A 26,218-nucleotide genomic window follows, 5' to 3' on the forward strand; every position below is an offset into this window, starting at 1 on the left:
AGGCACTGACTTCCCTGCACAGCAGAGCAAAAATGACCAGAAATGGCGAAGTATGAGTCTTTACACCACCAGTAAGGCAAACTGGTACAAGAAAGATCCAACCAAAAGATTCACCTGCCGTGTCCGACCTGGCCATATTTCAATAGTAGTGTCCAGCAGCCCTGGTAATTCCAAAGAATGTGACTGTAACTACTAAGCTTTAAATGTGATATGTCATCATTTTGTTTTTCAACCTGTCTAAGTCACAGTGTCATTTAGTTGATATGTGTGTTGTCTGTTTGAAATTGATGTTGCATGGAGACTCTTTGGTTTATGTGTAGATGAATAACTTGAAGTGTCACTTAAAAAAGACAATGTCACTGCTGAAGAGGATTTTAGCAGCCTGTGGTTAAGATTGTTCTTTAATACAATGGTAGATATATCTAACCTAAATATGGGTCCTGTGATTTGAACATGCAGGTTAAATGCTTAACACAGTGACTCCACTATATAAACACTTCACTGTGAGTATGCATAGTATATATGAGTATATGTGATTCCACACAATTTATAAGAGTAACTATGATTACATGTCTAGTGTATACAGGTATATATGTCATAATAAAATCCACAACACCAGCTGTGGCTAACTATCTTTGGGGCTGTTTACTTAATGGTGTGATCGGGCTTCAGTCAGTGCTGGATCATTGTGTGAAACCACTGTTTTCATCAAAGGAGCTCTGCATAGGAGTCCATTTATTCCACACCAGCCCTGACAAACAGTGAGGGTTGAACTGGCAGAGTTCACTGGAAACAAGTCAGAGTGGGAATGCGAGGTGCTGTAATATCCAACCTCTGTGGATAAAATGAAATCTCAGGATCAGTGTTACAGGTGTCCAACCCTGAAGCCAGACCGGGGGAGCGAATTCGTCAAACCATCACATTTTGGTCCATATCAAACTTCTCACATCCTCAAATCCATTTTTCCTGCTTCACATCAAACAAGGAACATCAAAGTAGACAGCAAAATGTTTACTTGCTTCCTAATATGTCTCACACAGGTGCCATTATATTTATTCACTTCACTTGTCAGTGGTTACATTGTTATGCCTCACCTTTTTATTACCAATTTATTGTAAATGACAGTTTTATTATATTTAACAAGTCCTGACAGTCAGACTGTGAGTTTGAACCTGTGAATAAAAGGCCTAGAGAATCCAACAGATTCACAGTCAGTAAATCCTCTTGTCTAAATCAAACCGACACCTGAAAAAGGACTGTAGAGGGTTACTAATATGACAATATCACATATGACAGTGACTACATGTAAAACATTTTGCTGGCTAATATTACTGTCATAGTTTCACTTAGACGTGCTGCTCCCATCAGACCACTAGAGGGCAGGTGCTGTCAAGTATCTTCTTTTCAAAAATGGCAAAGATCAGCAGAGTTGTGGTTCATTATGCAAATTTCAGCTTAAAAAGTTAGGAGGACACAGTGATCAACTTTACTTTCCTATGCTTCTGAGACTTTGCAATGAACTCAATGTTCATTTTATGGAATATGTATTAGCTATTCATGTTAAATCTTTATTTCCATTTTCTCACAAATACAAAAATCTTAAAAATAAGAAAACTGAATAAGACAGTCCTACCCATTCTGCCAACGAGTACCTTTAGCACTGCTGCTATTCTTCAAGTCCAAAAGTAGAAATTGTTTTTCTGTTTTTTTCATTTCAAGAAAATAACTTTGGTTTTCAGAGGAGGAAGCAGAACTGAACTTTGGGTGCTGCTTATACACCATCAACTAAACTCTGTGCCTGTTTTTAGTTGTTCTGGAAAAGATCCTTACTTCACTGGAGCCATTCAACACATAGCAGAAGAATCAGTAGATGTGTTAGTACTGAAATAAATATTTATTTTATTTTTTTGTTAAGACAGTTTCTGATAATTCAGTTCTTTTTTTATATTGAAAAAATTAAATTCAGGGGCAGTGAAAATATTATTTAAAATGCTCTGTATCATACTGTATTCAGTTTATATGGAAATAAATACAAATTTGATTTGACACATTTGTAAAATTAATTTAAAACAAAACAATACTTCAGGTTTATTAAGCTGATAACTGCTGTCAGTCAGAGGCTGAACACTGACAGACCTGCACAAATACTCAGCAACAGTCAGGCAGAGATGTTTAGTTTGAAACTGTAAATAATTAATTATTAAGTCATTAAAGAAAAAAAAACAAAGCAAAACAAAAACAAATAACACTTTACTATGCAGTCTGGTCAAAAAGATCAAATAACATTATATTTAAATGTAATTTATTTAAAAATATACAAATGAAAAAGTTACTCAAAAGGGAGTGGTGCTTCTGTGTTTCAGTGAGAGGACCAATGAGCTCACATCATTTCAGCTTCAGCATCAATCATGTTCACTCTGATACTGCTGCTGGCTGCTGGATCCTGTGAGGAGCATTTAGTGGATTCACTCTAATAAACACTGAATAGTCAGATAAATGATGGAAATAATGTTGATTTCTGTTTCCACAGGTGTGAACAGTATTGATCTCATCCAACCAGACTCAAGAATCGTGCAGCCTGGACAGTCTTTGACCATCACCTGTCGCGTCTCTGGTTATTCTGTAACTAGCTATGGAACAGCTTGGGTCAGACAGTGTGAAGGAAAGCCACTGGAATGGATTAACACTATTTGGAGTGGTGGGAGCACTGACAAAAATGATGGTTTAAATAATAAGTTCAGCATCAGCAGAGACACTTCTGCTCAAACAGTGACGATAACAGGACAGAATCTGCAGCCTGAGGACACAGCTGTTTATTACTGTGCACGTGACCGCACAGTGATTCAAACCACTGCAGACCTCCACAAATACTCAGCAAGCAGAGACACACAACTACACTCAATAAATGTGAATATGAATAACAGTATGAATTAGAGAAGTCTAATGGAAACATAATAAAATAGAAATACAATAGTAACTGTGTATTATTAAAGATTTTCCCACACGAGGATCAAATACTTATTTCACTCAGTGACATGTAAATCAGTTTAGAACTTTTAATGTATGTGTTTGTAAAGGATTTCTTGTAATGTGTTTTTTTTCTAAATTTTTCGTTGATATTCTGTTTTACTCCATTAAAACGAAACTACCAGAAGAAATCTGATTCATTTCTTTGCAACTGAGTAAACTTACAAATTCAGTAGGGAATCTAATATCTAGTTCCTCCATTTTATTTTAGGACACTGTACATTTTCCTCTACGGACATTTGCCAATCTAATACAGTTTATAGAATATCACTGAAAGAGACATTTTAGCAATGCCTTCACAGACCTAGGAAATCTATTATTTTTAAATGAATTTAAAAATCTAACAAAAAATAAAAAACATACTTGTCTGGAGTTTTTATAGTCAGTGTTCATGCTAAGAAGGTTTCTGCTTGGGTTCACTTGTAAATGTTCTTTCTGATTTAAACAGTCGTTCTCCAGAGACAATGAATGGCATGTGTCAAATGTGTTTTTACTTGAGAAGCCACAGAAACTCTGGACTGGGACGAAAAAAGTTTGTTTCACCTCTTCCAGATTTACTAAACACTAAAATGCTTTAGTAAATCGTTCCTGATTACTTACTGTAGTAAAAGCAGATGGTACTCTCGAGTCGTTTCGAGGCAGGTTTATAGACATGTCGTCTCAAAACATGACACCAGATAGCAACTGTTTTTTACAGACAATAAGATTGTTATTATTGCTTTATGAAGCTCCACTAGCCCCCTTATGCAGTTTCTTTAAAGTTTCTTTAAATTTCCACATGAAATATTAAAAACTTCAATGAACATATTTTGTCCTTAAAGATTTTAAAATATCATGTATTTCTGTCCCCATTAAAAGTAAAAGTTATTATTACAGTACTCTGTTTATAGTAACCATTGTCCTTAATGTAAATATGTAAGAAAAATTGTGTATGTTTCTGTTCTGTGTCCTGTGTACTGTTTGTTGTATATGTGTCTTTCAGGCTGCTGTTACACCAAATTTCCCCTTGTGGGACAATTAAAGGATTATTCTATTCTATTCTTAATATGGAGAATTTTAAAAATTGTATTCATAACATTAAAGCTTTCGAACTAAAAGCTGTAATTTAAAGATTACTTAGTGGCGATTCGATTGGTTTAGATTTTGTTAGATTTCAACAAAACAACCAGAACACTAGAGGAGCTGGCAATTGTTAGTCTTCCTTGATTTTGTTTTGTTTACATTTTGTTACACCAATTTATCAAAAGTCATTGGTCTATGCTGATAATAAAATAATATATTTAGTGGCAAAACTTAAAATATTCTGTTTTCAGTTTCCATGAAAATAAACTACATTCTATTTCACATAGCTTTATAATTGAAAAGAAAAAAAAAAGGTTTATTAAGGTAATCATTTACATGGTCACATTAAATAAAAACACAAGCATGCCATTAAAATAAAAGCACTTTGTCTGGTCAAAAAGAACATATAATATTATATGTAAATATAAGTTATTTAAAAATATGCAAATGAAAACTGCATTTTTTCATCACTGGGCTTGAATCAATCTAAAACATAATAAGTAAATAAATAATATCAGGTTTCAGACATCATATGTGTTGGTAATGAGACACACTCTTCTTTTCTGGTTATGGTAAATTCTCTACTCTTTTTTTCTCAGACACACACAACTATTAAAAAGGAAAAGCCTGAGTGACATCACCAAGTCACAGTAATGAACCATTCAGGATGGTATGAGTTGTGTCCTTAAAAAAATGAGGGAAATGGAAAATTAGAGGACAAAAAAGAAGCCTTTGGATTCACATCCAGCAGCTCCAGTTTGGTCTAGGTCATACAGGCTCCTTGTAAAGTTAAATTAGACTGATGAAATCTAGAGCCCTTAGAGCCCAAGGCTATTTTATCATCTCCCAAGATGAAGAAACTTATGTTTGTGTTCTAATGTGCATCCACTAAACTGTTTGGATGCTGCAACGTACAATCAAATCAGAGGAGGAAAGAGTTTCTGACTCCAGCTCTGGTGAATCACCTGTCATCTGACTCAAATGAACACTTATCTAGACAGTCCTTATTTATAAAGTGCTTTACAAACCCAAAAATTACAGCAAAAAATCTTTATCACATCAAAATAACAATGATTTAAAAAACAAATATGAACCATAAAAAATGCATGTGCTCTAACAGAAGTTTGTAGAATTAAATAAAATGTTGAAAAGACCCCAAAATATTTTATCTGTGTTTGCTACAACAGAAAAAATCCAGTGTATGGCTGAGGCCAGGAAAGTTTTTTGAATGGATACAGGTGGAACAGCATTCCCCTCACTGTCAAATCTACTCCCTCCACTGAATCTTTTAAAACTAGACTTACGAAACATTTTTTCATTGGTATTTGAGAATTCTGAATTGCTCACCGTCTCTTTTGTGGCTTTATTGCCACTCTATGTTTAGCACCTATTAACATGTATTTTAATTTTAATTATGCATTCCCTTATGTTTTTATCTATTTTATATTTCACAGAGCACGTTGGTTAACATGAGTTGTTTCATGTGCTTTATAAATACACTTGAGTTGAGAACTTGAAAGAATCACTTTCAGCTGTTGGATCTTCTCAAAGCAGTTTTGTCAGAACTAAAGATGTCCTCAGCAGCACTTCATACCTGAAAGTCAAACACATTACAGCAGATAGAAATGTTTTTTTTTTTAAATTTGGAACCACTAAAAACTACTGGTTTCACACTGAAGTTTTTGTAACTTCACAATACAATAGTTCATTTTAGGTTAAAACGAATTGTTAGTGACTTACTAGTTCTTTCCTGCTTTTAAGGAGGAGTCAATGCAAATGTTTCATTGCCTTCTACATTTATTTGTCTGACTGCTTAGAATATGACAGCATAGTGGGCAGAAACAGTTATACATGATGGACTACTGGACAGCACTGCTACTTTTAACTGTCTGCTGGGCAGGTGAAATGCTTTGCTGATGCTCTTATATTTCTTTAATTTATGATAGTACTTTCTTTGTCATGATGTCCCTTTTTATTTTGGTTGACAGGTGTTGATGGTCAGACTCTGACACAATCTGAACCAGCAGTTAAAAGACCAGGAGAATCCCACAGACTGACCTGTACAGCATCTGGATATACCTTTGGAGACTACAGTCTGGTCTGGGTCAGACAGGCTCCTGGAAAACAACTGGAGTGGATTGCTTACATATACTGGCGTGATGGCAGCACTTCCTATTCTCAGTCAGTTCAAGGCCGGTTTACCATCTCCAAGGACAACAGCAAACAGCAGCTGTATCTGCAGATGAACAGTCTGAAGACTGAAGATTCTGCTGTTTATTATTGTGCTCGAAATCCACAGTGACTGAAGTTGTTTAAGCAGCTGTACAAAATCCTACAGTCCTCATCATGATATGTTTACCTTGCATCATAATTGCAGTATAATGAAAACATTATCCATACTAATACTAATAGAATTAAAACTAATCCTGCTGTAAAGTCTCTATTGCACTTTTCTGAGAAGTTCATTACATTTCTCTCACCTAAATCAGAATCAGAATACTTTATTAATCCCGAAGGAAATTAGGGTTACAGCAGGCAGCACGCTAATGGCGCATGCGCACTTACAAAGGAACCTTCTGACCAAACTTACACAAACAACACATTGGGAAGCCATGTCAGAGAGGTAGGCTGATGGGTAAAAAACAACGAAAATACATAACATGAGGTGAGAGGAGGAGAAAAAAAACTCCATTCAGACTGAGCTCCTAATGGGAGAACAGTTTGATAACAGAAAAAAACACCTCAGCACAAAAAGCACATGACTGTCAATGCATCATAGAAACACAAGACAAGCAACAGGGGCGGGTAAAGGGTAAGAGAAAACCGGTGTAGACAGCGCATCCGGTCCTGCAGCATGTCTGCGCTGGTCCAGTCGACCGCCATCTTCCCCTGGAGGGGACAAGCATCGATGGCGTTTGGAAAGGGAGGGGGTTGAGTGTATATCAGTGTATGTGTATGTGTGTGTGTGTCCAGAGTTCAGCTGAGACAGTGTCCTTCGCCCTGCCAGGTTAAGTAAACAGTCTTCCAGCCAACCCAGGTGGCCTTGCATAGGGGAGGAACAGTCTAAGCACAGTCTGTTATCAGGGTGTTTTTGTTCAGCTCCAGCCTTGACACCACAGCTGGCGCCGAAGTGGTAGCCACATGAAGTGATGGTGGTTTTTACTTTAGTGCGAACAACTCATGTGAACTTCAAAGCTGTTCTAACAGTCCGACACTGGTCTCTCAATCTCCCGTTGGAGAGCCGTGAGCTTCTCCACCATTCAGGTCTTCTGTAGTTCCATGAGGACCTGAATTAGCTGAGAGAAAATGTACTTTTGATAATGGAAGGTGATTCCATTATTAAAGGTGTGAATCACACAAACACTAAATTTATAATCCATTACAGTGTTCTGACAAATCCAGTGATCTTTAAATGCTGTATAAAATAAACACACATAGTTTTATGATAAATATGAGGATCAATTTACAGCAGTGTTTTTAATGCAGGGAGAGGGATAAAGGTACCTTCGGCTGTTCACCATGAGAGATAGCTCTGAATATTTGATTTGGCTGATTCTAACAGAACTTCCAGGTAATTTTTCTCTTCTTGGGCACAAGACAGGGACCATGTAGACCACTACACTACACCTTCTAACAATTTAAGTAAAGTGTGTGACGGTGGATCAGTGAGGAAACAAAGCGGCTCACATCAGTTCAGCTTCATGACCAAAAATGTTGTCTGCAGTTCTGATACTGCAGCTACATCCTATTTTACTGGGTTCACTCAAATAACACATTAGAAACACAAAGTACTTTAATGAATGATGGATACATTGCTGATTTCTGTTTCTATAGATTCTTTTCAGTGACCCTTACACACAGACAGAGAAACTATCAATAAATAATTAAACATAAATAAAAACACGTTTCAGAATCTCGACTCAAAAATAATGTTGCAGATTTTATCAGGACACTAGAGGGCAGTTGGTGTTCAGTCTGTCCCCTTAGGAAACAATTACTGTAAATCAGCAATGTCTCTGGGCCACAGTGACAAAAACCTGCACAAATATTTAGGAAGGTATGATCAGAGTTTGGAGAAAGACAATGCTACATGTGATTTGTCACAAATCTTGATATGTAAATATGTGAATTTGATAAATATCTCCCTGTGCCAATGCTACTCTCTTATCATTGAAAATAAATAAGTTTGATTATTTTACAACTTGTGAATGACACTGTCATTAAAAATCTTAAAAATGAATGAAAGAGAGAATGAATGAGAAGATTACTCTAAGAGAGATAAACTGGGCAAATCCTCCTCTGAGCTGAAAACATGAGGTCAGACATTGCAGATATGTATTATAGATAGACTACTCATAAAAGACGACATTTACCAAGTATGAAAGAAGGCAGTAGACAGAGGACTGATACAGATCTTAGATCTTTGTTTGTTAAAACAGCAGATGTGTGCAGCAGCAGCCAGTACTCAAGAACCTTACAGTAAATAGTGAGATTCCTTTTTTTTCAATGCCTGTACATTTTGTTAATGTGCAAACTAGTGTAAATATGGCTTCACATTAATTATTTAATATTTTAAATGTCCTAGTTTTAAGGAGGAGTCAATGCAAATACTTAGATGTCTTTGACGTCTATTTAACTGCCTGCTGTCAAGTGTGGAGAGAATAGTGGACAGGCAAAGACACAGTCAAAAATAATGGACTTTATGACACTGTTGTTACTTTTGATTGTCTGCTGTGCAGGTAAAACTCCCCACTGAAACTCTTTTCATATTTTCTAACTGATTATGAATTTAAATTATGCTTCAGTCATTGTTTGTTTATTTCTGTTGACAGGTGTTGATGGTCAGACTCTGACAGAATCTGAACCAGCAGTTAAAAGACCAGGAGAATCCCACAGACTGACTTGTACAGGATCTGGATGTAACTTTGGTGGCTACAGTATGCACTGGATCAGACAGGCTCCTGGAAAAGGACTGGAGTGGATTGCTTATATTAGCAGCAGTGGGGGAACCACTTACAGTCAGTCCAAGGCCGTTTTACCATCTCCAGAGACAACAACAGACAGCAGGTGTATCTGCAGATGAACAGTCTGAAGACTGAAGATTCAGCTGTTTATTATTGTGCTCGACACTCACAATGACTAAAGTATATTGGGCAGCTGTACAAAAACATATGCTTTCCTCATCCTAACTGCATGTTTCCTGGAAACCCTTCACATTTAACTCTGTTTCAGTTGTTATGTACTTTTTTGTAGATTTGAGTTAAATCTCCCCTTTATAGGCTACATATAGCAAAGGTTGTGTCCCTATTGAGAGAACACAAAGCCCTTAATGAGAGGGAAAATAGGAGTTGAAATTGTTTTTAGCTCCTGCACAATTACTTTTTGAAATTAACCTTTTACATCTGTATACATATACAGACACACACACACATACCTACACGACACACAGACAAGGTACTCTTTGTTCAAATGTATGCCTATGTAAGACGTCATATGTTAATGGACTTATGCATATTCATGTAACCTCAATAAAGAACAGTGCTACAGGGGAAGCTGGCTGAGAGAGACTGGGGTTCAAGCGGAAGGAAAGGCGTTCGTCACAGTTCTCTCCCTCGTGCACGAGATCACACAAAGAGCTCTGCTTGGTGTCCAACGCTTTTTGTTATTGTAGTAGAATTGTCTCTAATTGTTCCAGTGAGGGGTTTGTGCTAGACAGACCCATCAAAAACCACAGGTCATAGAGAGGTCAGAAGGCACTGCGAGGTTCCCAGATCAAATTTATGTTCTGTACTTGTATGGGTTTATGTCAACTTTCTCCCACAGACCAAAGACATGTTTGTTAGAATGACTGGTCATTCTAAATGTATTTTTAGGATGTGGCCTGTAGTTAAAAGTCGTTAGTAAGACTACAAACCAGGGCTCGCAAAATTTCAAAATCCCTGGTAGCCCTTCGGGCAGGCACTCTTCAGTTTTTGGTAGCCCAAAATAAATTTAAGTAGCCCGAATAAAAAAAAAAGAGGACAATTTTTTGATTGATGTTTTGTTTCCTTTACAATATTATATTTTAATGTATAATATTGTAAAGGAAACAAAACATCAGTCTAAAAATATTTAAAACACAAATTACAACAACAATTTCAACCATCAACTCAAATATTTGGTTCTAATTGAACAGAAATTTCTATGAACTTGCAAGAACTGTGTACAACATGAATCAGTCTGTGTCAGATCCTGAATTTGAAATTTCCACTGAAATCACGGGTAAGAGGCAAGTGAAACCAAGCAGTGGTAGTTCACTCTTTGCAACATAGTACCCTATTCTAAACAGATTTTTCAGGACGTCTTGTTATGCTTGGTTTACTTTTAGTATGCTTTTTGCAATTGGTGTTTGTTCTGGGAAAGATACTGCAGACTGAGCAATAATGTATTTCTTGCATTTCTCATGGGTTCTGATGGAGTCTTTCTGAAAATGACTGGTCCCAGTAACAAAGGCGCTTGTCGACTCAGAAATCGAGGGAAACTCACAACACACCCGGCAGAACATTATGTTATTTAGCTCGTCATATTCCAGCCACATAAATTCTTTTGTCCATGAAACCAAAAAAGCTGCACTTTCTTTTTCCCTCATTGTCTGATTTGTTATAACTTTTCCGTTTTGTGGTCGGCTTTTCTTTGGCTGCCCCTTCTTCACCCTGACCTCTCTTGTTTGGCTCTGCAGAACTAAAATACCTGCCTAAAGCCATCTGCTCTTACACACATACTTACCTAACGATCAGCAATTCTCTGCGCAATCAACCTGTATCACATGTTTAAGCTTGCTGCAGGAGATTTCACTTGTCATGTTTGATAGTAAGCTAACAATTGATAAGACGATGTCAGAGGAATTGGTGCGCAGTTAATCTGTGACTTACCAATTAGTGGTGCCGCTCTCTACACACAGTTCGCGCGATCGCAAAGTGAAAGTGAAAGCAAAAAACAAGCGCAAATTCAAACGCGATTTCAATGTGTCACATATTGACAGTGGCTCATCGATGCCGATGACATAATTACTCATCTACATTTGTGAAAGAATGCAAAAGCATTGACATCTTTTTCATTCCTATGGTAGCCCGACGGGCAGGGTTGAGATGGATTTTGGTAGCCCGACTGGAAAAATCGCTAGCCCCGGGACGTCGGGCTAGCGATTTTGCGAGCCCTGCAAACGTGCTATATAAATGTGAACAGTGTACATTTGCAGGCACACATTCCTGTAGCGAGTTAAGTCAATTTATTTTGAGATAACTGAAAGTTAATTGAGATTAAAACAAAGACAACAAAGATGGATTGGTAGATTTTGAAGACAGCTGAGCTGAGTCATTTGGGAAACACATACGAAACTCACACGTGCAAAGTTTCCTCCCACTGCACAAAGTAGTGTGAAATAAGATTTTTCTTTTTAGTATTCTGTATTCTATGTTTTGATTAAAGCTGGTATAATTATGAGTTTATTATTATTTAATGATTTTAATGTTTATACATGTTTATATAATAAAATACTTCCAGCGTGTTTTACCATTTCCCTTTTCAATAAAAGGGATATAGGAATAGTGGCCATCAGTGCTGCCAGGTTCTGTTATGTTTGGGCTCAAATTGGACTCTAAAATCGAAATCAACAGACCAACTGCAGTTTTACAGTTTTTGTAAAGAAACAATGAGGTAACTAAAAAAAAAGGCAAATGGCTCAGAAGAGGGGTCCTACAAGTGGAACACAACTACACATCTACCAGAGAAGAGGGGAGTTATTATGAGTGGCCAAGGTGAGTATGAAAGGATCTTGCAATATATGTGATAAAGACCTTACTGTACATTTTTGTTTCTTGGATAGATGATCTGTAGGGGTTATTGGTAGGTAAATAGAATTCAGAAGTGGCTGTGAAACTGCAATAGCGGAGAGTGGGCACTGCATTTTCTAAATCGTCTTAGTAGTTCTTGTCTATCGATAAATGTGTAACTTTTACACTTTACATTTATTTGTAAGTTGTAATTGAAATTAAAAAAACCCCAAAACAAAACAGTTTCGTATGGATTGACTGTCGTTCTGTGCTAGCCCTGTGTCAGGCTGGTGGCCTGTCCAGGGTGTACCCTGCCTCTTGCCCTATGATACCTGGGTTGGCTCCAGCCCCCGCACCACTTTGTTAAGGATAAGCAGGATGGATAGATGGACTTTCTGTAACATTTACAAAAGCTTTTGCCACCTGTCCAGCTTGTGCCCCACATGCACCAGCTTATCGCTGGGTTGGATTGGAAGAAGAAAATCTGTGGATGGATGGCCAAAAGCCTCCATGACACATCTTTTTGTAGAATGGAACAATTATGTTTACTATTGTGGAAAAAAATAGATTTTCAAATATCTAAATTCAAAAACACATATGATATAAGACAGTCAGAATTCGTCATGTACAGGAGTTTGAAGAAAGCTAAAAGTGAGGTAAAACTGGATAAAGATATTCTTTTCTGAAAATATCACCATTTATTGTAGACACAGTAATTATATTAGGAAAAATACCTAAATTCGAAACAAAAGACTGCATTTACTAGATATGATAGAGGCCAGTAGACAGAGGATTGATAGAGGCAGTGTCCTTGCCAGCTATTGGATTTTTTTTGTGAGCTGTATTAACCACACAGACATATTCCACTTACAAAATTCATTTGACTATAGTGTTTTCTTATAGCTTGCAAGAGTTGTTTGATATATCCACATTTGCTTTCATCATTTAAAAGGCCTGAATACACAGTTACTCTTCATTTGATGCAACATTGCATGACTTTTTCAAATGTTAAGGAATAATTTGAAACTACATTTTCTGTAAATTTTGTAAATGTGGTTTTGAAAAGGAATTTTGGAAAATTAATTTCAGTTTTTAATTTCAGGCTCATTTTAAATGTAAAGTATTCATTGAATTGAATTGAATTTATTTGTCGCATACACAGTCATACAACGTACAACACGCAGTGAAATGCTTGTGTCTAAAGATCGCGGATGGGGGGGGCAGGCTGCAGATGTAGTCATGCCAGAGAAAAATCAGTGAAAGTACACACAAAAGGGGACAAGAGGAGAAAAAAAGAACTCTACTTGAACTGAGCTCCTAACTGGGAGACCAGTTTGAGGACAGTCCAAAAAATATCTTAGCACAAAAAAAGCACATGAATATTTACATTAACACCATGTAAAGCACATGACACACATCAGAGGCGTTTGGGATGGGGGAGGGTGGGTGAGTGCGTTTCTGTGTTAGTGTACGTGCGTGTGTATGTGTGTTGTTCTTAATAGTGATGGGATGTCCGGCTCTTTTTAGAGAACCGGCTCTTTCTACGGTGGCCCTGAAGTGCAAATCACACCAAAAAATTGCTAAACACAACAACAAAACTGTGAGGCCCTGAAGTGCAAATCACACCAACAAATTGCTAAACACAACAACAAAATTGAGAAACACAAAAACAAATGGAGAATCACAAAACAAAATTGAGAAGCACAAAAACAAAACTGAGAATCACAAAATCAAATTAAGAAGCACAAAAACAAAATTGAGAAGCACAAAAACAAAACTGAGTCACAAAATCAAATTAAGAAGCACAAAAACAAAATTGAGAAGCACAAAAACAAAACTGAAAATCACAAAATCAAATTAAGAAGCACAAAAACAATACTGAGAAGCACAAAAACAAAACTGAGAATCACAAAATCAAATTAAGAAGCACAAAAACAAAAGAAGAATCACAAAAACAAATTGAGAAGCACAATTACATTAAGAAAACCGGAAAGGGTAGGTACCAGTCGGCAACAGGAGACATCACTGATTGGACGTCCGCGCTGTTCATCTTTGGAACCGGAAGTTACTCTGCCTGTAGCGCATTTTTTTCAAACATGAACATTAGCGGTGACCCAAACATAGCTGTCGCTATTCGAGAATATTTTGATTCAGGACATACATACGAGGTGATACTGGATATGCTCAAGTGTAATCGTGACATTTCAATTAGTATGCGTACACTGAAAACGCATTTAAAAGAATCTGGACTGTACAGACGAGGCAACTATTCTCCACTTCCTGAGGTGAGGCGTGCCATTTTGTCCGAGCTTCGAGGACCAGGACAATTGTTTGGATATCGGACCATGTGGCAAGTTCTCAAACAAAAACACAAGCTGCGTGTCAAGCGTGATGTAGTTATGAGGCTGTTGAGACAACTAAATCCTCAAGGAATCGCTTTGAGAACTCGAAGGAGGTTCACAAGACGCACGTATCACTCCATGGGGCCCAATTACATATGGCATGTAGATGGCTATGATAAACTGAAACCCTTTGGCTTGGCCCTGTCAGGATGTATAGATGGCTTTTCAAGAAGACTGATGTGGCTTGTGTGTGGAGCAACAAACAACAACCCAGCTGTTATAGCTCACAATTATATAAACTGTGTAAAGAGTCTTGGTGTGATACCAATGAGATTACGAACAGACTTCGGGACTGAGAATGGGACTATGGCAGCAATACAGTGTACCCTCCGTCACGCGCACACGGACTATTATGCTGGATCGTCAAGCCACAGTTACGGATCATCTACTGGGAATCAGCGCATCGAGTCATGGTGGTCTTATTTCAGAAGAGGAAGGTGGGTACATTTGTGTCTGGTAGGTGTAAGCTACAGTGAAAGCTGATCAGATTGTTGTTTTTTTTTACATGCATTTAAGAAAATAGAGTAGCGTCCTGCTGGACGTGTTGAAAAGTTGGATGAGATAGACGTTAACAGCCGTCACTTTATTGCAGGAACTCAAAATGGTCACTGTCAGCTGTTGTGCCGAAATGAGCATGCTTGCCTAGATTTAACGACGCCAATACAAAATGAAAAACTCAGACCAAACTCTCCACTCCTCACAATCAACACACAGAACAGAGTGAAAAGAATACAGCATTTTTAACAAGAACATTACTGCAGGGTCGCTACAATATTTATGGAAAACTAATATGCATTACTTTGTTTGACATCCATTTGTGGCATGTTTTAAATGGGACCAAAATGTAACAAACCCTATAAAATGACCAAGAACAAAGCTAAATTTATTCTTAAATATTAATTATATACCCAGGTCTCAGTTTTGGATGGACTTTTTTGGAGACCTAAGAGACTCTGGAAACTTAAATGGAAGCCACGAAGACCAATGCTTGCTGAGATTCTGCTTCAGAGGGGTTCTACAGAAAGACCTGGATGAATGCAAAGACCTCTGGAACAAACACAGGATCCGGCCAAGCAGACTTGCATCGTGTCCAGGGGGGATTCCAAACGAACTCTATCTCTTGCCTCACAGGTATTTGAGTTCTTAACAAAATTAATTAACCTTTTGCATCAAACTAAATGCAAGGTGTTGTTATTGCTTAAGTTGGTTAATATATATTCATAATTTTACACATAAGTATGATAGAGCAGTTTATAACATGTCACTGCATGCGTTGATTTATATAGTTCCATATTGTCAGCAAAAAATCCTTCACTGTTCTATTTTCATTTTGCAGATATGGTTCAAGAGACTGTGGATTTGCTGTTGAGGAGAGGGAACTGGATGTGTTTCCCGAGGAGGGGCTACCGGTTGGATTGTGTGGTGATCCAAACATTGAGGAATATTTACAACAGGCTGTACAACAAAACACACTGCAGCAGCCACAAGACTGGGAATCGGCCACAGAACTGTATTTGGCCCTGAAGGACATAGCTGGGTTTTAGATACCAACTGAACTTCAGTTTGTAATGACATTTGTCAGAGTTACTCTGACAAAGACACACACGGTGTCGAAACGTTAGTTTCTTTCCTTTTTTTGCACCTAATAAAACCTTTGGACTTACTTGAGTGCTCCAGCCCTTCTGTTTTTCCTTCATTTTTTAATGTTAGTAGTGTTTCCTTTCCCTCTTGCTAAATTGAATATAATATTGTTTATAATATACAGCAACTGGCATGGATTTAAATATTAACATTTAACCACAAGGAAACATTTAAAATTTTCTTTAATAAAACCATTTACAAATAGTGTCCAGCATTTCTGTCACTTTTCCAACATACACAATATTCAGAAAAAACAACTAAAACAACTAAATGTTTAACAATATGGAAGTTGCTTGTCACATGAATGTGTTAAGTAGTAACTGTAACTTGATGACCTTGCTGATTTAAGAACATCCAAATCCTGGAGCATTTTGAATTCCAAAGTCCATGTTGGCCTTAAAGATGCTGTATGAGTCACAGATGGGTAGCTTCAGAGTATTTGCACAGGTGTTTGCAACTGGAAAAGGCGAATCACTTAAAAACTGGATGCATGGTGGTGGTGTCATTCCTGCCGGTGGAACTGCCGTCAGCCCTGTGGCAAACATCATCAAATCTTCCAGACACACTGCTGTTGCCTTCTCTGAAAGAAGAAAGTAAACACTGTAGTACATTACAGAAAATGTATTTCCTTACCTCTCCTTTCATAAAACTATAAACAAATAAAAATGGCCATTCAAACCTTCACAATCAAGGAGATAATCTGCCCAAAAGCCAAGTGTTAGGACCTCCTTATGCTGCTTGTTGCTTCCTGCTGGGCTGAGATCTGGTCTGAACATGCTCTCCAGTTCTGAAGCAGTCAGGGCCTTGGCAGAGAAGCACAGGAGTGGGGCCAGCACACTGGAATGTTATTGCAGTGCACTTAAAAAATTCAGACTTTCCAGTCCATCTTTAAATCTGCAAAGGATAGACAAATAACTAATAATTGGTTTATAGCTATAACTATTGCAGTCTTCTAAATTGTGTTTAAATGTCTTTACCTACTAGATCTTTCATTATAAATTTGGACAGATTTCAAATGCATAGAATCACTCATACACAAAAACAATTCATAGTGCTCAGAAATTAACTGTGACAGCAAAAAAAGAAGAGCTCATTGGGATTTCAGCATTTAAAAAAAAATAGTGCTTTCACACTGGAATAAACAAGTGTGTCAAACAAGGGATCACCTCTTTTTATAAATAACTGAAAAATTAATCATGTTGCATGACTATGATTATTATGGGTCATTGTGAACAATAAATGTATACTAAATTAGAGTTCTAGTGTCAAAAGGTTAATAGCGTGCGACAGTGGCTCAGGAATTAACTTGTTGTTCATCAGATCACACGGATGCTACTGAATCAGTTTTTTCATATACATCTGAAGGTCTGAAAATGTCAGTGGCTGCTGTGATGAGCAACTGGCCATCCTGAATTTAAAAGGAGTAATGAGTTTACCGTTGAATGACACTTTGGTTTCTTTCAATGATGTACCATCTGAGGTACTCCTCCACAAATGCTTGTTTCTCACAAGGCTTGACGTTTCTGAGGCATCCAGCAGTTTGGAAGATTGTGCTGTTTTGCAAAATAAGATCATGCAAAGACTCCTCTGATTCAGCTTTCAGGACCTATAAAAAAAAAAGGTTTACTGTAAGAAAAACAAAAATATAATTTTCACTACTTTTACGATTCATTCAAACATTTGATTAAAAAAATAATCAATTTGTTATTTCACTTGTGTTGTTGGGAGGTGGAAATCTGTCCTTTCAGATTACAGAATCTACCTTGAACCTACTTTCAAGATATGATCCAACCCGGATAACTTTTATCCTGATTAAATCTTTTAAACTGGCCCCAAGTGTCTTCTAAGTAAACCCATTCCCTGAGCCTAGGTAATTTTCTACCTGATGTAGAACTTTTGTGATCTCCTCATCTTGCACATCTTCTACAGTGGCGCTGAAACTCTGATTCCCTGTGATGTGGTTGACCAGGTTCTTGGAGAGGAAATGTGGTGCTGGTCCCCCATGCACAATGGATACAGCGATCATCTTTCCTGCTAAAAAGTACTCATTTTGCCTGGCAGCTGTTATACAGGGCACATAATTATCATGGTTAATTGCTATTAAATATGCTAATGAAAAAATAAGCCAATTTTTATTAAAATTTCCATTGTAATAATTACGGAGAAAACATCCACCTCTTGAATTATATACAAGATAACGGCTCTCTGGAGGTCCATCAAAGATGGGGCGATTTCTCAGACTGCCCATAAGAAGTGTGAGGAATTCACGCCTCGGGCCACCTGTATCCAAACCTTCTTCAAAGCTGCCAGCATCATCATTAAACTTGATGAACATGTCGTAGTTGTCAGAGTATGTGCTGCGTCGAAATCCTCTAACAGCTCCATCCCATACAGCTGACCTTGATATATTGAACCTGCTGACCTTCTTGTGGTCAAGTTCCAGTGCCAAATTTGCAATAATTTCATGTGCCTGCAAATTGGTGTCTCTAAAAAAAAGGGAAACTTTTTTTTTAAAGGTGTATATACTTCTCTCATGATTGCATGATGTCTTGTACAGAACAAGATGGCGGTTAATTGGATTCAAATGTTTAAATTACTAACACAGGTTCTTCTGGGGGCTCAGCTTTGGCTTCGTTAGGAGTAGGATCTTCATCATCAATCACAATCGGATCAAACAGCTGTGTGTAGTTTCTGCAGAGTGAAAACATGTACACAAAGAGTAGATGCAAAAAGACAAATGCATAAACATGCAGTTCCAGTTTTATAGAACGATTCTACTATTTTTTTTTCTGAAGAATCTAATGTAAAAGAGTCAAACTACATACATTTACAATAATTGTGTGTATATATTTTGTGCAACCCTCTGGAATAATTACTCAAGATACAACGCACCTGTAACAGGAGCTCTCGACAGTGAGGCATTCAGTAGTGCCTGTATCGTTTTCTTCTTCCAAATCTATGACCTGGAAATACAGAAATGAGGATGAATGAAAATTCATATTTGACCAATTGATAATTATTTTAATATAGGGAGCCTAAGTCTCCTCCCCTTCTGGTCTGCTCATGGGTCCCTGAACAAAAGAAAAATGAATGGAAGTGAATGGAGCTATAAAAGTTATTTTCTGGTCTGCTTTGCCTTACTCTCTGAATCACACATATGTTGTACTTCAATTTAAATAATAAATAATTGTGTTTCGACTATGTCTGTAATGTAATTTGAGATTTGTTAGCTTGTAAAAATTCGTCATTAAAATGACTACAAGTCAGATGTCGCAAATATGACGTCGCCTCAGAAGCTTTTCTCCCCCAGCGTAGCTGCTAATTATCACATGGCCAGATTTATAGTGGTTTTCTCCACATCATCCTGGAAGAAGGATTCGAAGCTCGCTAAACAAAACTAAGCTTTTCCTCTTCTCTGTGTCTGGTTCGATGATGTCAATTTTGTGAGACGAACATTTACATTTCGCCACGTCTTTTCAAACAAAACCTAAAATAACCTTTGCCACCTGTCGCTTAAGCACTTTTTGGCATCAAAATGTGTTTATATACTTCACGGACATCATATTTTAAATCCATGGCACACATCAAACGGGATCAGAAAATAATTTTTATTGGCTCATAGACTCCTATTTTTTTAGCAGTAGGGGACCCATGGTCCGGAAGTAGATGGATGTACCTTAGGTTCCCTATCCCAATAGATTATCTAAAGGTACAATAAGTAAGAATGAAATAAGAAGAACATCCTGTGGTCAAATTTGTGTACTACAGTCTATCTTTATAAACAAACGAGTGACTCTCCCTCCTCCCGTTCCATGAGTTTCATGGCTACGGATCAGCGCCAGAAGATTCTAGATGACAAAGACGAGTCATACACAGTTAGTTTCAATGTAACCTTCCTTATAACATGATTGAGACATTAGACTGCTTTGTGATTATTTCATGTACCGGTATGACTTATTGTACCTTTAAGGGGTGGATGTTATAATCTATTGATAGTATGAAAATTGAGGATGTGAAATGCATTGTATAATAACAATGAATGTAATAAGCAAACAGTGAATCGTTATCTAATTGCAAAGTAAAGGCGGTGGAGATTGTCTGCTGCACTGTTTTACTACTAAAATAGTTTACTGACCTGGTAGCCTGGCTGCCCCTGGGTGGGTCCGGGACGGGCGTGAGGTTCTGGGGGCGCTCCGTCTCTGGGCTGGGGCCCTGGCCGGGCCTCGGGGGCTCGGGTCCTGGTTGGTGTGTTGCTGGGGTTGTGGGCGGGTGGGTATATGGGGGCCCAGTCCTGGCGCAGGGCGCCGCCAGTGTATCGAGCCACCTGGGGGACTCTTCAACTGGTGGGGGAGGTTGTCACATCTTGCAGGAGCTTTCCTCTCCTCAGAAATTCTCTCTGCAGGAGGGGGAGATATAGGAGAGGTGGAGGAAGATCTCAGCCTGGGCGTCTATTGTCTTGTGTAGTCTGGAAGATGAGTGGATGATGGGGTGGGTGCAGTTTTCTCTGTAGTGGGGTCGGGTGGGCTGTCCCGGGCTCTGTGGGGCCGGGCGGCGCCGCTGCACTGGGCCCTGGTCCGGATGGGCCTGGGCCCCCGTTCCCTGGCGGGTTGCAGAGCATGGGGGTGCCTACTGGGGTCAGCGGGGGAGCTGGACCCAGGGAGGGGTCACTTGCCCCTCCCTTTTTTCCCTCCCCATCTCCAGCTGCCTCCCTCTTCCCGCTCCACCACAATCACCCACACATGCAGGGCCTTGGGGTAGGGGTGTGTCACCAGGGTGCAGAGGAGGCATCCCCCCCTCTGTCCCCTTCTGGCTGCCTCTGCCTCAATTTTATCTCACAACTTAGACATTCACATTACTCACACTCTCATAACACATACATATAGGATCTTGGGGGTGGGCTCACAACACGGACTCCAAATTACCATCAGGGTGTACACCTCACCCCTGGCGTCGTTGCCCACCTCTCAATTTTAAATACACGTAGACATTGAGGGCTATCAGGAGGGGCTATGCGCTTACCTGCTGCTCTCTGGCAGGTAGCTCCATGCCCTCCTGGGTTTTAATTGCACCTTAGAACACATATACATCAACACTACATATGAGCGGGTAGAGGGAGGTTTGGAGTCTTCTCACACCCCCGGTCTCTGCGGCCTGCTGGAGCGGGGGGGCTAGGAGGAGGAGTTGGCCGTCCGACTGGGGTCTGGTGTGTGGGGCCTCCCTGCTGCTGCGGAGTCGGGGCAGTCTGCTTCTCCCCACTGCAAGGAAAAGGGTAACACCACCTGGGTCTGGGTGCAGTTTCCCCCTCCAGGGGCAAGGGTACCTAGACCCGGTTCTTAGAGTACGCTTGGGGAATGTGATTGTGTGTACAGCGTCTCTTTATGTCTGTCTCCACGTTGGTTGAGTGTGGAGTAATTGCCTATGAGAGCATGAGGGTGGGAATGGATGTTTGTATTTGAGTGTGCCTGTATGTCTGTGTCTATATGTCAGGTTGGGTATCAGACGCCACCTCTCTGGGGACATCTCAGGTCCTCCAAGGTTTGGAGGCCTATCTCCCCCCACCACTTCCCCTGCCGGTGGCAGACGCCCTCAGACATCGATGCGTTGGTGGTTCTTTGTGTCCGGGGGTGGGCGTCCAGGTACACACCGGCTCACTCCTTGGTGGCTGCTTATCGGGGCCTGGAACCTGGGGCTCGCTCGGGCCACTTCGGGGGTGGGGTGCCCTCGGCCTCTCGGCCTGGGGCTCGGTCACTCAGGCACAGCTGGCTGCCGGCGGAGCTCACGGGCACGTCACTGCAACCCCCCCTGGCTTCTGCTCCGTGGCTGCTGAGTGATCCCTCATCTGGGACTCTCCTCAGCTCTTTCTGGGACAGTGGCGCGGCTGCCCCTCTGTTGGTCTTCCTTGGTCTCTTGTGTTCTGGGGGCCTCTGGATGTCTGGAGTTTTGATCTCCTCCATACCTGCTTCATGCCCTGGAGGATGGGACTGTGGCCCCCCACACCCTCTAGCAGATCATTACATTAAGGAACCTTTTAAATACAAGCGCGCTCATGCTCACAGGTGTACACACAGGTGATCACACACACTAACTACACCCTTTTTGGCTCCTACCTCAAAGCACACTGTGCGCTGTCGATCTTACGTGCTGCACAATAATGTTTAATATTAAGTATTTAGTGTTATATTCCCGATCGATATATGTATTTTTTGTCTGCTTATTTTGTTGGTCCATCAAATGGACCATTACGGCAAGGCTGGGATGGTCCATTTGGTAAAGTAAATCTGTTGGGCATCTTTCTTCGCCTTTAGACAATAATTCTGATGGCAAAAGAACCAAACGGGACAGATTTAAAAAAACAAACAAACAAACAAAAAAAAACCTAATAAAATAGTTTTTTACCTGTTGTACTTCATTAGCAAGCACAAGATCCCCAGCACCCTTCCTTAGAGAACAAAGAAAAGCATTTTTGTTGTGTACTGTGAAAATATTAATTGACACTTTGAAAATATTTAAGCATCTTGATTAACAAACAAGCAATACAAGTATTATGTAGTCCATGTTCCAAAAACCATATACAGAATGAATGACAAAAGTGTATATCTCATTAATACAAAGTGTAGGCAAAAAAACAGTAAAAGATTACATGTTCTTAAAATATCACTTACTCATATTCTGCCGCTTTCTGTAAAGGACTGCTTTCATGTTGAAGTTCCCATGGCTGAAACAAACAAACAAACACACGCACGCGAACACACACACACACACACAAAATGTATTTCACATATAACTATTAACTGTTTTACTGAACTGAGGCAAATGGTGGTGGCTAAATGTTACGACCCGTCTAGGGCCAGGCCATAACATGAGCGAGGCACTCGCTTCCCCCCCAAGACCCAAGCAGCCACAGGAAACAAATCCGTTCGTTATAGTGATTTATTTACAAAGTGATAAATAAAAGAGGAACAACAAAACGGGAGTGTCAACACTTCAGGGTGAGCCAAGGCCAAAATAATAAACAGAACAAATCTACACAAATCCCGCACCCCTGACCTTACCAAAACAAAGTCAAAAATAAAGACAGAGTCTAACCTCCTTAACTAATTCAAAACAGGAGAAAAAACGGGTGATCAAAAGAAACGGCAGCTCACCCCTACCCACTCCACTTCCAACACTTTCAAGCCACACTGCAGCCAACGGCTGCCACAGTTACGCTGCTGGGTAATGAGGAGAGACGCGAGGCCCTCTCAAGCCGTAGCGCTTGAGAGGGACAAGCGCAACAAGAAAACTCTATAAAAAATTTTAAATTGTACTTACCAGTGTATCAGCAAGATCAAACTCAGAGGGCCTTTTAATAACAATCTCTGGGTCAGAGTCAGACAAGTCTGAGTTTTCTCCAACTACAAAACATGAAAACAAATCAAGCTAAGCTAACTAAATTCATACTAATGTATGAAACTTTATTTGATCATCAATAATAGATTAATACGAAAGGCATAAAGTTAGCATTGAAAACTCATGACTCAGTAGATCCAAAAATGGCTGAATTTCATGTTTCCAGGAAGAAACATAACATATACAAGCTAATTTAGGGAGCAATGGTGGCAGAGGAGTTAAAAGCCCGCCCTGTAATCAAAAGGTTGAAGGTTTGAGCCCTGCTCAGTCTGTCACAGTCGTTGTGTCCTTGGGCAAGACACTTCACCCTCCATGCCAGGTGGTGGTAGTGGGAGGGATAGGTGGCATCTGTGTACAGCAGCCTTGCTTCAGTCAGTGAGTCCCAGGACAGTTGTGTCCACATTGTAGCTAATCACCAGCAGTGTGTCAATGTGTGTGGGTGAATGACTGGTTTTGTTGTGAAGTGTCTTGGGGGGGTTGTAGAACCCTAGAAGGTGCTATATCAAATACAGGCCATTCACCATTTTAATGTAGGTATGCTATTGACTTGGGTGCTTTATGCGTAATGTTATCATTTCACAATTTCAAAATTAGCAGTTGTTGAAACTAAGGGAATGTGTGTCAAAATCCAAACAAACATTAGCAGCTTACCATCTTCAAAGTCACTCTTCAAGCAGATGAAAACAGTGATTCTTTGATAAGGCTTGCCAACTTCAGCCTTATAAGCCTCAAGTGTAAATGGTCTTTGTGTTCCAGGGACAGTAATGACCTCAGTGCCATCCGGATACAGAAGAAGGAAAGGTCCATCTTTTAGATCTTTGTTAAAGTCCTTCATTTTTTTAACAGCTTGATTGAGCAGACTTGTGGCAGTAGCGTCAGGGTCTGTTGTTAGGAAAATAGTTTTTCCACGGTATGGCTTCAAACCACCCTTTTTAATGGTCATCAAGCCGACATTTATCTGTAAGGAAAAAGACATGAACAATGGGCCAAGTAGATACTAATATGACTCTAAGCAGATCTATTCAAACTTGAATATTTATTAACTGCAAAAGAGGGATCTTCCTGACAACCTAAATGTACAATTACTCGTAAACAATTGTTCTTATTCTGGATAGCTTTACTACACTGAACATTTTTTACACAACTCCCCTAAGGAATAACAAAAGAATGTCATTAGAAAATTAACCTCAACTTGTTTTCAGACAGAGCTAGCCAAACTACCTGAACCTTTCGTTTTTCCTTTTTCTTTAAGCCCTTCCTCCCTTCAGAAAACTTTTGCCTCTCTTCATTTTTCTTTTTTCTGTATTCTAAGAAGGTGCTGAAGGTTGGAGTCGGGCAGTTTGAGGTAGTCTGTGATGCTAAAGGGAAACAAAGGAAAAATGTACTACAATGTCACACATTAAAGACATTCATTCATGTGACATTCCATTGTCCAGACAACACGCAAATAAGGACAACACTGAATAATCTCACTAGAAAATTTCTACCAAGGAATGACAATGTAATTGATACTATTGACCAATACAATTCTACACCAGTAAGTTTTAATGTATAGACACATAATAGTGTTAGTTCCTAAAGTTAACCAAACATAATAAATGAACTAATTTATTATCGTTTCAGTTGTGGAAATGCTCAGAGGACTGTTCCACGAAGCAAGCTAATCCCAAAAGCCAGGCTCACTCTGAAAATCCAGGCTCGATTGCCCCAAATTCGGTTCCAGGAACGAGGCTAACCTGCAGTCTTTCTGCTCATTCATTATGCAATATGCTTGTGGACAAGTCTGGTCCGTGGCACCCTAGCTGCGAGGTTTGTTAACACTAGAACTGCCCTCAAACCTTCACTACTAGAAAGGTCTTGAGCAGTCATTTTGACAGCTGCGTGCATTTTCAAATGAGCCTCGATTTTCTGAGCTCGCTTAGTGGAACAGCCCTCTGGTCTGCTATGGTCTGGAAACAGCTAACGCTAGGCTAATGAATCAATAAATAACAAACATTTTATTATGCTTATTAACTTACTCAATGGGAGTGAAGTGTCTCCGATGCAAGATGCGTGATAAAGCCTCTCGCCACAGCCGCTGCAAAAGTTCGGTGACTCCTCAACCAGCTTTTTCCCACAGCTAGGACAAAACATTCCGCCGTTCTTCTTCAAACGAAATGCGCTACAGGCAGAGTAACTTCTGGTTCCAAAGATGAACAGCGCCGACGTCCAATCAGTGATGTCTCCTGTTGCCGACTGGTACCCTTTCCGGTTTTCTTAATGTAATTGTGCTTCTCAATTTGTTTTTGTGATTCTTCTTTTGTTTTTGTGCTTCTTAATTTGATTTTGTGATTCTCAGTTTTGTTTTTGTGCTTCTCAATTTTGTTTTTGTGCTTCTTAATTTGATATTGTGATTCTCAGTTTTGTTTTTGTGCTTCTCAATTTTGTTTTTGTGCTTCTTAATTTGATTTTGTGATTCTCAGTTTTGTTTTTGTGCTTCTCAATTTTGTTTTGTGATTCTCCATTTGTTTTTGTGTTTCTCAATTTTGTTGTTGTGTTTAGCAATTTGTTGGTGTGATTTGCACTTCAGGGCCACCGTATCTTTCAGCTCGGCTCACTAAAAAGAGCCGGCTCTTTCGGCTCCGAACCGGCTCTTCAGGTTGTTTTGTTGCTTTAATTTATTTATTATTAACAATAAAGAAAATTACTAATGTAAAAAAAGTGGTTTTATTTATATATGTTTATATGTGGTGGCCCCTAGAGACAAAACACGTACAAACTCCAAAGCATGTACAAACTCCAAAACACATTCCTAGCGTTAACTGAACTTCCAAAACAGAGCTACCTAGATCACTTAAATTACATAATTGAAAGCATATGTGTATTGTTTGTGTATTTATACACAAG

General features: G+C 39.3%; 1 protein-coding gene across 1 annotated transcript in view; it reads right to left on the reverse strand.

Moving 5' to 3' along the window:
• LOC134626703 (uncharacterized) overlaps positions 1 to 25,393 on the reverse strand; it is an 89,488-nt gene extending 64,095 nt beyond the window's left edge. Inside the window, exons 1-8 of the mRNA XM_063472649.1 lie at positions 25,351 to 25,393; positions 23,984 to 24,290; positions 23,255 to 23,337; positions 22,606 to 22,658; positions 22,340 to 22,382; positions 18,836 to 18,906; positions 18,545 to 18,634; positions 18,119 to 18,429 (exon numbers count right to left, since the gene is read on the reverse strand). Of these exons, the coding sequence (XP_063328719.1) occupies positions 18,119 to 18,429; positions 18,545 to 18,634; positions 18,836 to 18,906; positions 22,340 to 22,382; positions 22,606 to 22,658; positions 23,255 to 23,337; positions 23,984 to 24,275 (943 nt within the window). The 5' untranslated portion in view covers positions 24,276 to 24,290; positions 25,351 to 25,393. The remainder of the gene's footprint in view (positions 1 to 18,118; positions 18,430 to 18,544; positions 18,635 to 18,835; positions 18,907 to 22,339; positions 22,383 to 22,605; positions 22,659 to 23,254; positions 23,338 to 23,983; positions 24,291 to 25,350) is intronic.
• Between the last annotated feature and the right edge of the window lie 825 nt (positions 25,394 to 26,218).

The sequence above is a fragment of the Pelmatolapia mariae genome, linkage group LG4, assembly GCF_036321145.2.
Source record: "Pelmatolapia mariae isolate MD_Pm_ZW linkage group LG4, Pm_UMD_F_2, whole genome shotgun sequence".
NCBI classification, from domain to species: domain Eukaryota; kingdom Metazoa; phylum Chordata; class Actinopteri; order Cichliformes; family Cichlidae; genus Pelmatolapia; species Pelmatolapia mariae.